Source organism: Piliocolobus tephrosceles, chromosome 8 (genome assembly GCF_002776525.5).
Source record: "Piliocolobus tephrosceles isolate RC106 chromosome 8, ASM277652v3, whole genome shotgun sequence".
In the NCBI taxonomy this organism is placed as follows: Eukaryota; Metazoa; Chordata; class Mammalia; order Primates; family Cercopithecidae; genus Piliocolobus; species Piliocolobus tephrosceles.
In genome coordinates, this window is record NC_045441.1 from 36916418 (window position 1) to 36931525 (window position 15108).

A 15108-nucleotide genomic window follows, 5' to 3' on the forward strand; every position below is an offset into this window, starting at 1 on the left:
TCTAACTGAGATCCACAAGCTACTCTCACGATGTTGTTGAGATATGCTGCTCTCTCTAAAATTAATTAGTGGCATTTGGGGAATGCCAGAATACTAGGGGACAACACCTTTTAGGTTCCTAAAAGCCCGTGTCCCTGAGAGAGTCTCTAAGCAGCATCATTCTTTGAAGATCTCAACAAAGTTCTTACAATCGCACCCTTGACTTGATCTTTCTTCTGAGACCATGTCTTTCAACATTCTCTCTAGAGAGCTCCATACTCAGGTCAAAATGTTTATTGGGCACCATTTCCATCTTTGAAGTTAATACAGGTGATAACATTACCCACTGTTCTCACACTGCAATATGCATCGTCCGTTTTTCAACTATTTATAGCAGTTTGTTTTTTATTATTTTTCTCCAGTATTCCTAAGTATTTTATCATGTATTTCCAGGCTTCTCTAATTGTCTCTTTGTCCCCCAACTTGCTGTTCTCAAAAGCAACGCCAACTATTTTCAGTTTTTGGTACAGTAACACCCCATTCCAGTGTAAATCACTATGTTGGTATTCTATTGCTACAATAATGCTCTACAACAACAATTTCAAAGCTCAGTGGCTTCCACAATGGACGTTCATTTAGCTCATGGGTCTGTGAGGTTTTGCTAATACAGACTGGGCTGGGCTGATCTTGGCCAGGAATGAACATGTGTGTGGTTGGCTGGCTATTGGCTTCAGCTAGGATGACAGTGGAGGTCTTAGCTCCACTGTTGCATCTGATCCTCCAGCAGATTAGTCTGGCCATGCTCCCATGGTGATAGCAGAGGCATAAGGGAGCCTTCAGGAACATACACGTGTCTCTCAAACCTCTGCTTGTGCCACATTCTATTGGCCATAGCAAGTCACATGGTCAAGCACAGCATCAGAATGGGAGGGCATGAAAGTCATATAGCAAAGCATGTGGATACAGGGATGGTGAAGAACTAGGGCCCTTAATGCAATCAAGAACAGAAGTTTTGGCCGGGTGCAGTGGCTCACACCTGTAATCTCAGGACTTTGGGAGTCCAAGGTGGGCAGATCACCTGAGGTTGGGAGTTCGAGACCAGCCTGACCAACATGGAGAATACAAAATTAGTTGGGTGTGGTGGCGCATGCCTGTAATCCCAGCTACTCGGGAGGCTAAGGCAAGAGAGTCCCTTGAACTCGGGAGGCAGAGGTTGTGGTGAGCTGAGATTGCGCCGTTGCACTCCAGCCTGGGCAACAAGAGCAAAACTCTGTCTCAAAAAACAAAAACAAAAACAAAAACAAAAAAAAAACAAACACAAACAGAGGTCTCAGAGTCTACAAAGGGTGAAGCTAAGGAGGCTGAGCAGGCAGCCTCCTGTCTTTCTAGCTCCATCCTGTCAAAGAATCTCTGCTTTTGTTTCTGTACTGTAGCGTAGTGTCATTTTTAAGGTTTTTTTTAATACTCTACTTTTAAAACAAAAATTAAAATAATAAAACAAAACAAAATTTAAAAAACCTTAATTCAGGGCAGGGACTATCATTGTGTCTTCTATTTTTTTCCTACATTTGAACAGTTAAGGGAATCAAGACTTGGGGGAGAAGGAGGTCACAGACAGGGCTAGTGGGAGGTTCTACTTTCCACAGGCAGTGGGCTTTTCTACCAGATTAACCTGTCTCATAACTTCAATAGAATCCTAAGCTTCTATCATTTCCAGAAATCTGGCTAGTGCTTGTGCAGGTGTGTGTGTGTGAGGGGGCAGGGTGGCATGGGTGAGACCCCGGAGGGTGACCGTGCAGAGCTGTGTGAGTAGGTGACGTGGACATACCTCTGATATATGACATAAACTCCTTCAGTTCACTTTTGACTTTTCCATCAGAGGAACTCAGAATTTACCCTACTTTGGAGAATTGTGTGTCTACGTTGCTTTAGATTATTTTTTTCTTTTTTTTTTTTGGTCACAAAATCCCAATCTGTTTAGGCATAGCCTTGAACACTCACAGTTCTGTAATTAGTGGGTCTCAAGCTGCACTTCTTCCTCTTGGGGTTTAAAAAAATGATTGGCAAGGATTTCTCTGTGAACTTAAGAAAATATTTAAAAATGAGTGGTGTGAAAGATGAGGTCTGCTTTCTAAATTGCCTGAAGAGGTAGGTTATTTGAGAAAGAATTGGGGAACATTGTCTTGTGTCGTAGGGTTTTGTTTTTGTTTTTTCTGTTTTTGGTTTTTAAACTATATGATCAATATTTTATTACTTAACTGTTTCCACAAACATAATAGCTGTCACACAAGACTGTGGTTAAAAAATAATTAGTTATAGCTTGAAGGGGTGGAAAGAAAATAGATTGGAAGCCCTCAAGTTGGAAGGGATTTGAGATCTAGTCCAAAGTTTGCGTAAACTACAAGAACTTGAATAGGTTCTTCCAAGCCTTAACTTGCTGTGGTGCAGTTCTAATTCTACCAAGTGGACTATCTGTCACAAAAGGCAGACTCTTCTAGAGAAATGAGCTGTTCAGTCAATTGAATTAAGACCAAGATGCATCAGTTGGAGTCATCATAGTTCTTGAAGACACTCACTTGCTTTTCAAATTAATAATATATTTTCATTTTTATTAAAATATTGATACTTTGAAATATAGATACTGATGGTTTGATTAGTGTTTTTCATGATGATTCTTATTCCAGCTTTAATAACATTGTCTTTCTCTTATTTTCACCTTTCTCTTGACAGGCATGCTACTTTATTCTCCATGCTCAGTAAATGTTCTGTTCAGTTTATTTTGAGAAATAATGTTCCATGCTCAGTTATTAATTTGAAAGTAATCATTTTTTTTTTCTGATCATCTTCCACACTTTTAATTTGCAGGTCAAATTTCATTAGCTTACTAACTGAGAAAGAAAAAAAATGATAGGCTTTGGTTCCTTTTTTCTTGTGAGAATATAATTATAGAGCAACATTCACATTTGTTCTGGGGAAAATTAATCTATTTTTAGCTGTAAATTATATGCTTGAGATAAATATAAAATTAGCATACTGGAATTGACTGCTCACTGTCAGCCATGCAGGAACATTACTTTGAATCCTGCACTCAGGTGCCTTGGAAGTTAATTGACACATATGTTCCTTATATCCCAGAATAGTTGACAAACAGACTTAAGAACTAATTTTGTGAGAGCCATTAAAGTATCTTTCTTTTTTTAGGTGTGGTATAATCAGAAGGGTTTTCATTCCCTACCTTCCTACTTAAATCATCTAAACAACCTTATTTTGTGGCAGCACCTACCCCCTACTGTGGACTGGCGACCATACGGTAATGTTATTTTTCATGCATTATAATTCACTACTTTCAAAAGACAATGTTTTTAAAAGTGAAAGAAGCAGAAAAGGTTCTGAATAGAAATGTGAGGAGCAATGAGAAAGTTTCTACTTGGCAGCCAATCCATGTCTAAACACAATACAAAGTTGTAGGCTCTCTTTCCCTTTATTTGTGTGTCATTAAATGTCTTTACTTTCTTGAACCTGTAACCTCATCTGTAGGATGAGGGAAACAAAATGTGACTGGAGAGTTCTCTCCTAAAATTATTTTATTCTGTGACTTAGTATCTTACAGAAGCAAGAAAAATTTTATCTTTTAAAGACAATATTATATGGAATACCGTGATAGAGAATACAGACTGTCCCTCTTCCTCATCATTGGGAAGATGAACATCACATTTTGATTTATGCTGAGCCCTCAATTCATCAATTATCTGTGTTGATCATTGATTCATTATCTATGCTTTCTTATTTTGGTAAATGGCACAGGTCCATTTCTGGTATCCAGAGTTAACTTATTGGTTTAAGTAAATGTTTACTTATTTCACTTGGGTTGGATAAATTATAATTTGTTAATTTAATTTGGTTTCTTTTTTAAAGAAAGGAAGAAGAAGTATAAGCAACAGACCATGTCCACCACAATTTATTGACAAAATATATTTGTTGAAACATTAATTCACATAGACATCAACACTAAACCATTTTTCTAATATACTCTCACTTTATTTCAATCGTACTTTATTTTTCCATATTTATTTTTCCTTCTACACCAATTTTTTAACAAAGTAAATTTAATTATTTTGTGGTACTGTAATTATTTTGGAATGATAATAGGTAATATAAAAGTTAAAAATGTACATGACTAAGAGAAGTATAAAAATAGTATAGTAGTCATACAGAGTAGGGACAGCAGAATAACATTTATAAAATTTTTGAAATGTATCAAGAACTTCATTAGATATTTAACATCCATGGTCTTATCTAATTTTTATGTCAATTTTGTAAGATAGACAATATTTGCCTACTTTACTGATTAGAAAACTGATTTTCAGAAAACATCTGAGCAAGGTAATAATGGGGCCATGATTGGATTCTAGCTCTAGCTGATAAAAAACTCTTGCTCTTCTACGACATCAAACCGAGACGTCATTCTGCTGGGCATGAATACAGCATGTTTCACAGAGGCGAAGTCATTAACACTGGATCTTGAACAATGAGCAGAAGTTTGACTGAGGTCAGAAAGCCATTCCAGGTCTTAGCAATGCAATAACAACCATAGTGTATATTCAGCTTATATGGAAGAGTCCAGTTTGACCTCATCATAAAGCTGAACATAGAGGGATAATTGTAGATCACTTCGGAAAGATTGTTTAAGATAAAATGCTGCTTGACTTTGATTGACATGATGAAGAGTGTGGAGTTTGGTAAGTAACAGACAGGCTTTACCAATATGTGACAATAAGAATGACATCATATAAGTAATATGTTAGGAAGAATGATCTGGAAGCCGCTGATTAAAAGAAGAAGACTGGTGGCAATTTAATGACCTATTGGAAGGATACTGCTTACAATTTTGAGGTTAAGGCCAGGATGAATCCAGAGGAAAAAAAAATGATAAATTTCAGACAGATGGGAGAAAAGATTGAGGCACTAGGGATGGGAATAAAAAAGATTTTAAGAAAGGCTAAAATATAAACCTGAGCATTTTAGAGTTCAGTACTGATGACATTGTAAGAAATGTCAGGGAGAAGATATGTTTTCAAGGAAGGGGTGAGGTGATTTGTGCAGGATCAGAGATGCTAGTTTGGTTCACATATATAGATGAAAATGTGTGGTAGGATTCAGAAAACTGGAGAGAAAAGTTCAGTAGAGCAGTCATAGGTAACCTAAGTTCTAACCTTAATAACAAATGATAGATAAAAGTGTTGGTAAAGTGAGATCCTGCATGGGTCAGACACAGGCTCAGAACAGAAGAGGGCTATGGGTAGAACAGAGGGAAGAGGACAAAATTCTGTATCTCTTGAGGTAAGAAGATCTTGGCACGAAGGCCAGTTGGGGGCAGAATTTCACACAGATGGGCAGGAAAAATGAAGTATTTCAGGGTCATCCAGAAGAATGAGAATGCAGAGGTTTTGCTGGTGACCTCCAGAGGGCTAGTTCAATGGTGTTTCAGAAATGGAAAATAAAAGTAGAAGGAATTAAGCAGAGAGAGGTTTTTTTTGAAACGAGACTAAACAGATAAATTCTAATTTGACTTGTTGATGCATCATCATGGGAAAGGAAGGTTTGTGCAATAAATTGGGAATATACAATACATAGCCCCACAGGAGAGTGTGTTGGGAGTTATTATCAAAATATTGATAAAGAACTCCCACAAGCAGGGCTCTGAAGAAAAGATTGTATTACATCCCTTGTTCCTATGGGAAATGGACAGAGCTAGAACTATTAGCTTAATAATTATAGTGAAACAAACCTTGCCCCAGTATGGAGCTTTGATAAATCCCGTGAAAGCAGAAGTTGTGTTTTGCTCCCTGTTGGTCTCAGCAGTCCCACAGCACCAGGCTCAGGGGACATTCAGGCTATAACAAGTGAATGCACGGATCATTGTACTACACGGACAATATATCACACTTCTCATCACAATGGTTTTTGATGAGGTTTCAGCAGATGTACACATTCTGATATTAGAGATTTCTGAACCCTGATGCAGGCCACTTGATAAGAAGCTATTTTCTTAAAACCCAGGCTGGCCCTTTCTCTCTGTTGAGTAAATTTGCAGCTTTTCAGAACCTCTAATTTTGAACCTAAAACTCATTGTAAATCTGAATATTATAATGATTCAACTGGAGTCAGTTTTTAAAGTATCAAAAGGCTGGTACTGGCCTAGACCAAATAGATGTGGTTTGAGAAGTGAATCTCCAAGGTAAATCATTTCCTCCTGTATGAGTATGACTGTGGTTGGGGTGTTCTCTACTTACTGAGTGCAAAAGACGCCAAGACTTCCTTGCATGATGAGGAGCATTTTGCAAGTACAGCCTGGGGGAAAGGCATGGATTTGGGAGTACATGTAAGGGATGAAAAAAGCATGGAATATATTTTCATATCAGAGACTTTTTTCCCCTCTTTATGCTCACATTAGTAACTTAGTCACATGTCATATAATATTTTTCAGAATCTCAAGGAAATTTAAGTCAGTTGAGGCCAAAATCCTAATCTTGATTGCGTTTTGTCCTGCATATTCCATGGTAAATCAGCAAATCTTATCTCTTCTGCCCTTGAAATCCTGAATGCGCACATTTTCAGTATGTTACTACTGCTCACCTGGCCCACGGTACCATGCACTCCTACCTGGACGCTTTCACCAGCTTATTTTGTGGCTTCCTGGGGCCACCCTTGCTCCCTACCCCAAAAGTCTCATCTCTGCATAAGTGCCCACCATCACCCATGGAATGTGTCTGTCAGATTACAGCATCCCCTCTGGCTTCCTATATCTCTTAAAAGAAAGAAACAATTTCTACCTATGATCTGCAGGTCCTCCCTGGTCTGAGCCCTGCAGCCTCTCCTGCTTCATCTCAAACCACTTAATTGCAACTTTGCTGAAATTTCAACTCTAGCCACACCTGACTCCTTGCTTTCTCCTAAATATGTAACCTGTTCTCCCATTTCACATCACAGTTACCTTTTCTGGAATTTTCTCTCCCTTATATTTACATGACTTGCTCACTCACTTTCTTTTAACTTTTCCCAGCAATGTCCAACTGGGGTGAAATACTAAAAATACAAAAACAAAACACAAATCCAATTCTGTGTGCCCACCGCAGATGACCTTGTGTAACTTTTTGATGATAGTCTATGTCTGCGCATCTTCCTATTCTGGTTGCACTCTTCTGAAAGCGTTTTTGTCAAGATTCCACTTACATTGATTCAGGAATAAAGGCACAATCAAGATGTTGATATTTTTCTGGGAAAAGTATTTCTAAAATTGTAAACCTTGTCCTTCTTGCCCAATATTCAAGACTTTTAATGCCTCACATGTATGTTCATGATAAAGATCACACTTCAAAATTGGCATGTGCTAGCTGCTCCTGACCTATCACCTCAGCCTCGTCTCTCCCTTACGGCCCCTCACTTTCCCCTCTGTGTGGCTGGCCTTTGCATCACTGCCCTGCCATCCCTGTGAGCCTGGTAGCTGCATTGCCTCTGCTGAGACTGGCTGTCTTCTCCTGCATCACCTTAAGCATTCCTGCTCAACTTTCTAGGCCCATCTCAGACATCACCTCTGTTGGAATACTCACCACCCTTGCAGGATGAATTAGTGGCTTCTCTTTCTTCTCCCACAGCTATTTGCTTATGAAATTCATCCATATGTTTACTTTTTAGCAAGCATTCATGTAATGACAGATATTTCCCAGACACTGTGTTAGGTCATTGCTGTATTTTAAATGTGTCTCCCAAAAGTCTGTGTGTTGGAAACTTGGTCCCCAGTGTAACAGTGTTGGGAGGAGGGGCCTTTGGGAGGTGCTTGGGTCATGAGGGCTCCACTGTCATGAATGAATTAATGCCGGCGTCTCGGGAGTGGGCTACTTATTGCTGGTGCCATGCCCTTGGAGTTCCCAGACTCCAGACTGTGAAAAACAACATTTTTCCTTTATAAATTACCCAGTTTCATAGCTGGGCATGGTGGCTCATTCTTGTAACCCCAGAACTTTGGTTGGCTGAGGCAGGTGTATCACCTGAAGTCAGGAGTTCAAGACCAGTCTGGCCAACATGGTGAAACACTGTCTCTACTAAAAATAAAAAAAAAATTAGCCGGATGTGTTGGTGGACACCTGTAATCCCAGCTACTTGGGAGGCTGAGGCAGGAGAACTGCTTGAACCCGGGAGATGGAGGTTGCAGTGAGCTAACATCACGGTACTCCAGCGTGAGCGACAGTCTCAATAAATAAATAAATAAATAAATAACCCATTCTCAGGTATTCTATTATAGCAAAAGAAAACAAGCTAAGACAGTCATTAGAACAGTTGATACTTCACATTATCATTATTTGTTTACATTCCTCTGTTAATAAGAATGTAAACACTTCTTGGAAGGTGTTTATACTACTGATGTTTGTGTTTTTTAAAGTCTTTATTCATAGGTATTTAATAAATATATCATTTAAGTGAATTTGCTTTTGCACTACATTTTAGGGTTACTATAGTACATTACATTATGATAATTACCTTCTAAAATAAAGATAAATATGCAGCAAAATACGTACTTGCTTCTTTCATTACTAGGACCTTTTAAGTTGGCATAATTTTATTAAATTAAAATGTTAAATAAAGACGTAATGAACCTAAGAAGAAATTTCTTTTAATAAGATTAACAGAATAAGTGAAAACAGAAGATTAAATAGATAGTGCTTAAATAGATAAGAAGGTATCTTCCTCTGATGGGGTAAAAATGAAAGGGGATAGGTATTATTTTATTTTGTGTTATTGGGGGTGGTTGTGGGTGGTGATGATAGCAGTTGTAAAGGTTAAACTTCCTCAACTACTTATTGAAATTTCATCCAAACCTTGGAGTGCTAGTAATGAAGTGCCACTGTGTGAGAGGAATTAACCTCAGCAATGTCATGAACAAGCTAGATCCATGGTCATTAAACTGTCTACTCATTGGAATCACTTAAGCATTTAAAAAATACTGATTTCTGTCGCTAACCCAAAAAGATTCTGATTTGGCTGATTTGGAGTAAGTCTTTAACAGCAGGCATTTTAAATGTTTTTGGGTGATTCTAATTGTAACCAAGTCTGAGAACCACTGGGTTAAACTGATAAACTTCCCAGCTGATCCATATTTTGACCATTGAAGCGGGAAAACAGACAGAAGTATAACTTAGTAGTCAGTTTAGAGATATCCACACTCACCTTCTCACTGCTAGGAAGGAACCTGATAGATACCTGGCTACTGGGTGTCAGGGGAGGACTGTACTGTATTAGAACACGAAAGAGCTCTTGTCTTTCTTTTCTCTACATTTATATATCTCTTTCGTAATCCCCTGGAGGGCCACAACTCATTAGTATGCTGCAAACCCCAGTGGGGAAGGAGAAGGGTGGTGCATGTTGCATGCTTGGATGATGGGACAGAGATGAAATGAACCTGGGAGCAGTGAATGACATGCATGGTAGTTTTTCCTGCTTTGCTTTGGATGAAATGAGAAATCGGCTAAAATCTCCAAATCATAACAAGAGAGTATGAGCATGAGAACAGGGGAAAATCTCTGATCTGTAATAGACCTACTGAATGAACAGCATTGGCTATTGGAAATTGGCTGGCATCCATAACCTTCAACATGCCCTTGAGAGCTTTGGAGATATTGAGAGAGAAGATCTGGTGGTACCCAAGTGAAGGTAAAGGGGCACCCTGGTAAGGGAGGATTCTGAGCAATGAAAAGCATCAGTACTAGCTTGCTCTTGCTGGAATCAAGAAGGAGTAAGAAACAAAAGGACAGCAAAGCCAGTTATGAAACCCAGCGTGGAACAAGGACTGATCCCCCAACCACAGAGAGGAGGACATTGCATATATTGAGAGGGTGTTTTCATGGGGAGCATCTCATGGTGTGTTTATATCTGCATAAATAGAGGAAAATGTGTGAACTCTATGAAAGAGAGGATAAAAGATAAGAAGAAAATGCCAGGCGGAGCTGCAGTGTGTTACAAAAAAGGTGCTAGCTTAGATGAAGACAGAAATATGAATTTTCGTTGGATGCAGTGAATAACATTATTGATTGATTACAAACCTCTCTCCTTCACTTAGAATTATTGACTTAAAGAACAAACATGCAGTATTCTCTAAGAACACACAGGGAAAAGGTGACACAGTAAAACTGATCAGAGGGGAAAAGCTAGAGGAGTCAGGTATAGAAAAAAAGCAGATGAATCACAAAGAAAGAAGCAATGATGTAAGAAGAAAATGAATCAAACACAAAACAAAACAACAAAATAATTCTGTACCAATGGATTGGAAGAGTTTGTCATGATTCTATCAAAATTTGTGAATTAGGTATTATGGCAGTAGCAATGATTGATGGACAAATTTGGTGAATTTTCTAAAGTTCAAGGATAAAGAAAAGTTTTTACAAAGCAATGAGTGAAAGCACATTAGTTTCAAAGGAATGAAAATAAGACTGGCCTCTGATATTTTTTATAATTTCCTTTGAGACTTCATCTTTGACTCAGGGATTGTTTAGACACATGTTGTTTAAATTCTAAGTTTTTGAGATTTTCCTGTGGTCTTTCTGTTACTGATTTCTGGTTTGATTCATCATGGTCAGTGACCATACTCTGCGTTATTTCAATTATTTAAAATTGGTTCAAGTTCATTTTATGGTCAGGATATTGTTTATCTTGAAGCTTCCATGGATGATTAAGAAAAAAGTATTCTACTCATTGTTAGAAATGTATATTATATGTCAATTGGATCCTATTGGTTGATTATGTGGTTTTGTTCTTCCATATCTTCCCTGATCATTGAAGATTACTGAATCTTCACTGAAGATCATCACTGACACATATCATTTGCTGAGAGGCGAGTAGTAAAGTTTCCAAATTGTGGCTTTTGGCTTTGTTTCTTTGCTCAGTTCCATCAGTTTTTGCTTCATGTATTTTGAAGCTCTGAGGTACACGTCAAATGTGTACCTCACATTGGTACCTCACAGACATATGGCATAGTCACATATTTCTGGTGGATTGAGCCTTTTGTCATTTGGGATGATTATATTTTCCTGGTAGATTAATCCTTGGCATATATGTAGTGTTCCTCTTTGTCACTAGTAAATGTAGTTGCTGTGAGATCTATTTTATCTGATATTAACGTAGTCACTCCTTCTCTTATTCTTTTGATTAATGTTTACATGCTGTATCTTTTCCATTTTTTTTTTTCCAACCTATCTCATTGTGTAAAGTGAGTTTTGTGTAGAGCGTACATTGTTGGGTCATATTTTTTAAACTGTGTTTCCTATCTCTGCCTTTTAATTGGTGTTTGGGAATCATTTACATTTAAGGTAATTGCTAATATATTTGGGTGTAAGTTTGACACCATCATTTGTTTTATGTTTCCTGTTTCTCTTTTCTTGCTTTCCATGAGTTACTTGAGCATTTTTTTTTCAGGATTCTATCATGGTTTATTTATAGTGTTTTTAAGTATATACATTGATTTAGTTTTCTTAGTGGTTCTTCTAGGTGTTAAAATACATATGTATAACTTATCACAGTCTACTGATATTGTTATTTACTATCTTGGGTGATGTGTAGAAAGCTTACTTCAATTTAGGTTCTTTTACTCTGTTTACCTTTAAAATATTATTGTCTTAAGTATTTCCTATACATCGAGCACCACATCAGATGGTGTTCTAATTCTTAGTTAAGTCACCAAATGTGACTTAGGAAACTCATGAGATGAACGGTAGTCTATTATATATGCTACTATTTTTAATACATCTTGATGTTCATCTTTCCTTTTGGGATTTCTAAGCCTTTTCCTGTTATGATTTCCTTTGTGTTTAAGTAATTTCTTTTGCTGTTCTTTAAGAGTAGGTTTGCTAATGACAAATTTGCTTATTTTCTTCAATGGATACAATCTTTATTTCACCTTGATTCTTGAAAGATATTTTCACTGAATATAGAATTCATGGTTGACAATTAAAGAAAAGCTCAGCACTTAAAAAATGTGCTACCTCCTTTTGGCCTCCATGGTTTCAAATTAGAAATCCAACTATTACTCTAGTTGGTATTTTCTTCCCTCTCTCTTTGTGACTGCTTTAAAGAATTTTTGTTGTTGTTGACTTATTAGTTTCTAGAAATTTAATTATAATGTATCTTGGTGTGGTTTTCTTTGGTTTTATCCTATTTGGGATTTACTTAGCTCTTGGATTTTTAGTTTTTTTTTTTTTTTTTTGCCAAACTTGGGAAGTTTTCAGCTGCTACGTCTTTGAACACTTTTTCAGCCCCACTCACTCTTTCCCTTTTCTCTGAGATTGGGTAATGAGATTATTAGCTCTTGTATTGTTTTTCCACAAGTCTCTTTCCTGAGTCTCATTTTTAAAACAGTTTATTTCTCTATGTTATTTAAATTGGATAAGTTTTATGTTTTAAACTCGAGTCCATGGAGTCTCTTTTTTTTTAGCTGCACTCAACTGTGGAGCATATCCAGTTGGTTTTTAATTTCTGTCATTGTATATTTCAGTTTTAGAATTTTCATTTGTTTTTTAATCATTTATATTTTCTAGTGAGATTTTAATTTGTTTTTCATATTTAAGGAAAATTCAGCATTACTTTTTGACGCATCTTTATGATACACATTGTCAGATAATTCCGACATTCAGTTCATTTTGACATTACCATCTGTTTATTATCTTCCTCAACTGGTAATATTTTGGCTCTTGTTGTGAAGGATTATTTTCAGTTGTATCCTAGACATTTTGGAAACTGTAGTATGTGACTCTGGATCCTTTTTCCTAGCAGGCAACCCTTCTGTTGAGGAATCGTATGAGAGCCACCTAGATGTGTATGTTTTGATCCCCTCTGGGCCCGGTGACACCACCCTGACTAGGCAAAGGTAGAGAACTGACTTACACTGCTTTTGCGCAGATGAGTGGGATCAGATTGCCCCCCAGCCTCACTGACACATTTATGGTAAATGAGGCACTGACTCATGCTGTCTCATTGCCTCTAAGTGAGCAAGGAGTACAGTCTGCTCCCCACTGGGCCCTGATGATGCTGGAGACAGTTAGTGAAGTACCAGCTAGCTCACTTTGAAAGTATTCCTTAGTCTCATCTGATCGAAGCCAGACGGGAATGGATGCTTGGCATCCCTCTGGGCCCTGCTGACACTGGGTCGGGGCAGTGGTGGAACCAGGGTACTGAGTAGCCATATTCTGCGCTTCTGGGTTCAGTCTCGTTGCTGCCAGGTAGATGTGGAGGCTCAGTTGTTCACTGGTTCCTCGTAACATGAGAAGTAGAGTGGCAGCTAGCCCTGTCTCACTCTGCTTTGTGAAGTTTCTTTGCTACCAGGTAGGGATGGAGACTCAACTTGCCTCAGGACCCTAGTGAGAAAACCATTGTACCTCTTGTCTCTGTCAGGTGGGGAGTAGAAGATTCACTACCCAAAGGGCCCTGCTGAAACCTGAAAGAGTGGGGACAGTTTTGCTGGTGGTGTTTGCCTAGAGTAAGGCAGATATTGCTAAAGAGTAGTTCTTTTGTTAGACTACTCTTTTCCGGGTCCTTTGGTTTTTTTATTTGTGGGAGTCTTTCTTATTTGTACTTGTTGAGTTTCAATTTGGAGACTTGGGCAATGCCTTGTTCAGGATGTATGTGAGGTGATAAGGAAGCCAGGGTATTTATTGTTGTATTGTTGAAGTCTTACAGTCTCAGGGCACCACCATCTTGTTTGCATCCCAGAATCTTCCTATTTCTATTTGTTGTGTTATGTCCAGCAGTTTTTCATTGGAAAAATGAGGACCTGGCAGAACTGGGGCTGCTTCATCTAGAGGGAATATCTCTGGCATATTAACCACAACCTCAAAGGTGAGAATAATAGAATAGCACCTATGGAATATGGAAAGAAAAAGCTATACTCCGCACATTCTGCACCTAGTGAAGATGTTTCCTGTAAAGCACACAGGCCACAGAGATATGCTCATGTAGAATGTGGCTCAAAAATATACTGTAGACATATTGTTCTTTAAAAAGAATGCCAGGAGATAGCTACTTGAGATATTAACTGAAATGAAGATCATGATAAATATTGAATGCACACAAGGAAGAAAAGAACTTGGGTGAGCACCGGTTATAGTGAAGGACATAGATTATGCAAATGTTTGCGTGCATGTGGTGAAAAATTAATGGAAGATCAAGAATTATCCATTAAACTGAAGATATGTAATATAAAACTTAATAATAATGGTTACATGTAGAGCAAATTCTCAACAGAAATAATTAAGATCCAAATGCAAACAGTGATTACTTCTGATTGGTTTTGGATAGGATTATAAGTTATTTTAATTTTATTCTTTACCCTATTTTAAAATTTAAAACCCTTCTACAATTGGCATCTATTACTCATAAGAGTAATAATTAATCTTAATGTTGAGAAAAATACATTTTTTTTCAAGATAGATTGATGAGGAAGAGAGAGAGAAAGTCATCAAAATGCCTTGTAGTCAGAAGAGCTCATATATTTCTTTTAATAGTTTGTTAGATTGAATTAACTTTTTACCCTTCCATATTTCAGTAATATCTCATAGTGAATCAATTAAAACAACATAAACTTTCCACATATACTGATGGTTAGACAAATTTTTTCCTTTTGATGTAGATACTTACAGACATCTGGGCATTAATACTTCTAAAGATATACATTTTATAGGAGTAATGAACCCAAAAGTGAGTACTTGAATTGGAGACATGTTAAGTATCTTGCTATCATAATGGATATTTGACAAAAACACAGATGTGCATTTTTACCAAAGACAAATAAACAGAGTCTGGAAACCATAACAGATGTAGCCACAATGAGAACACATTTTTTTTTTTTTTTTTTTTATTTTTATTTTTTATTATACTTTAAGTTCTAGGGTACATGTGCATAACGTGCAGGTTACATATGTATACATGTGCCATGTTGGTGTGCTGCACCCATCAACTCGTCAGCACCCATCAATTCATCATTTATATCAGGTATAACTCCCCAATGCAATCCCTCTCCCCTCCCCCCTCCCCATGATAGGCCCCAGTGTGTGATGTTCCCCTTCCCGAGTCCAAGTGAGCTCATTT

The 15108-nt window shown here is 37.6% G+C and overlaps 1 protein-coding gene across 1 annotated transcript in view; it reads left to right on the plus strand.

Moving 5' to 3' along the window:
* ABCA13 (ATP binding cassette subfamily A member 13) overlaps positions 1-15108 on the plus strand; it is a 514497-nt gene that overhangs the window by 340656 nt on the left and 158733 nt on the right. The window contains 1 exon segment of the mRNA XM_023226480.1: positions 3181-3289. Coding sequence (XP_023082248.1) covers positions 3181-3289 — 109 coding nt within the window.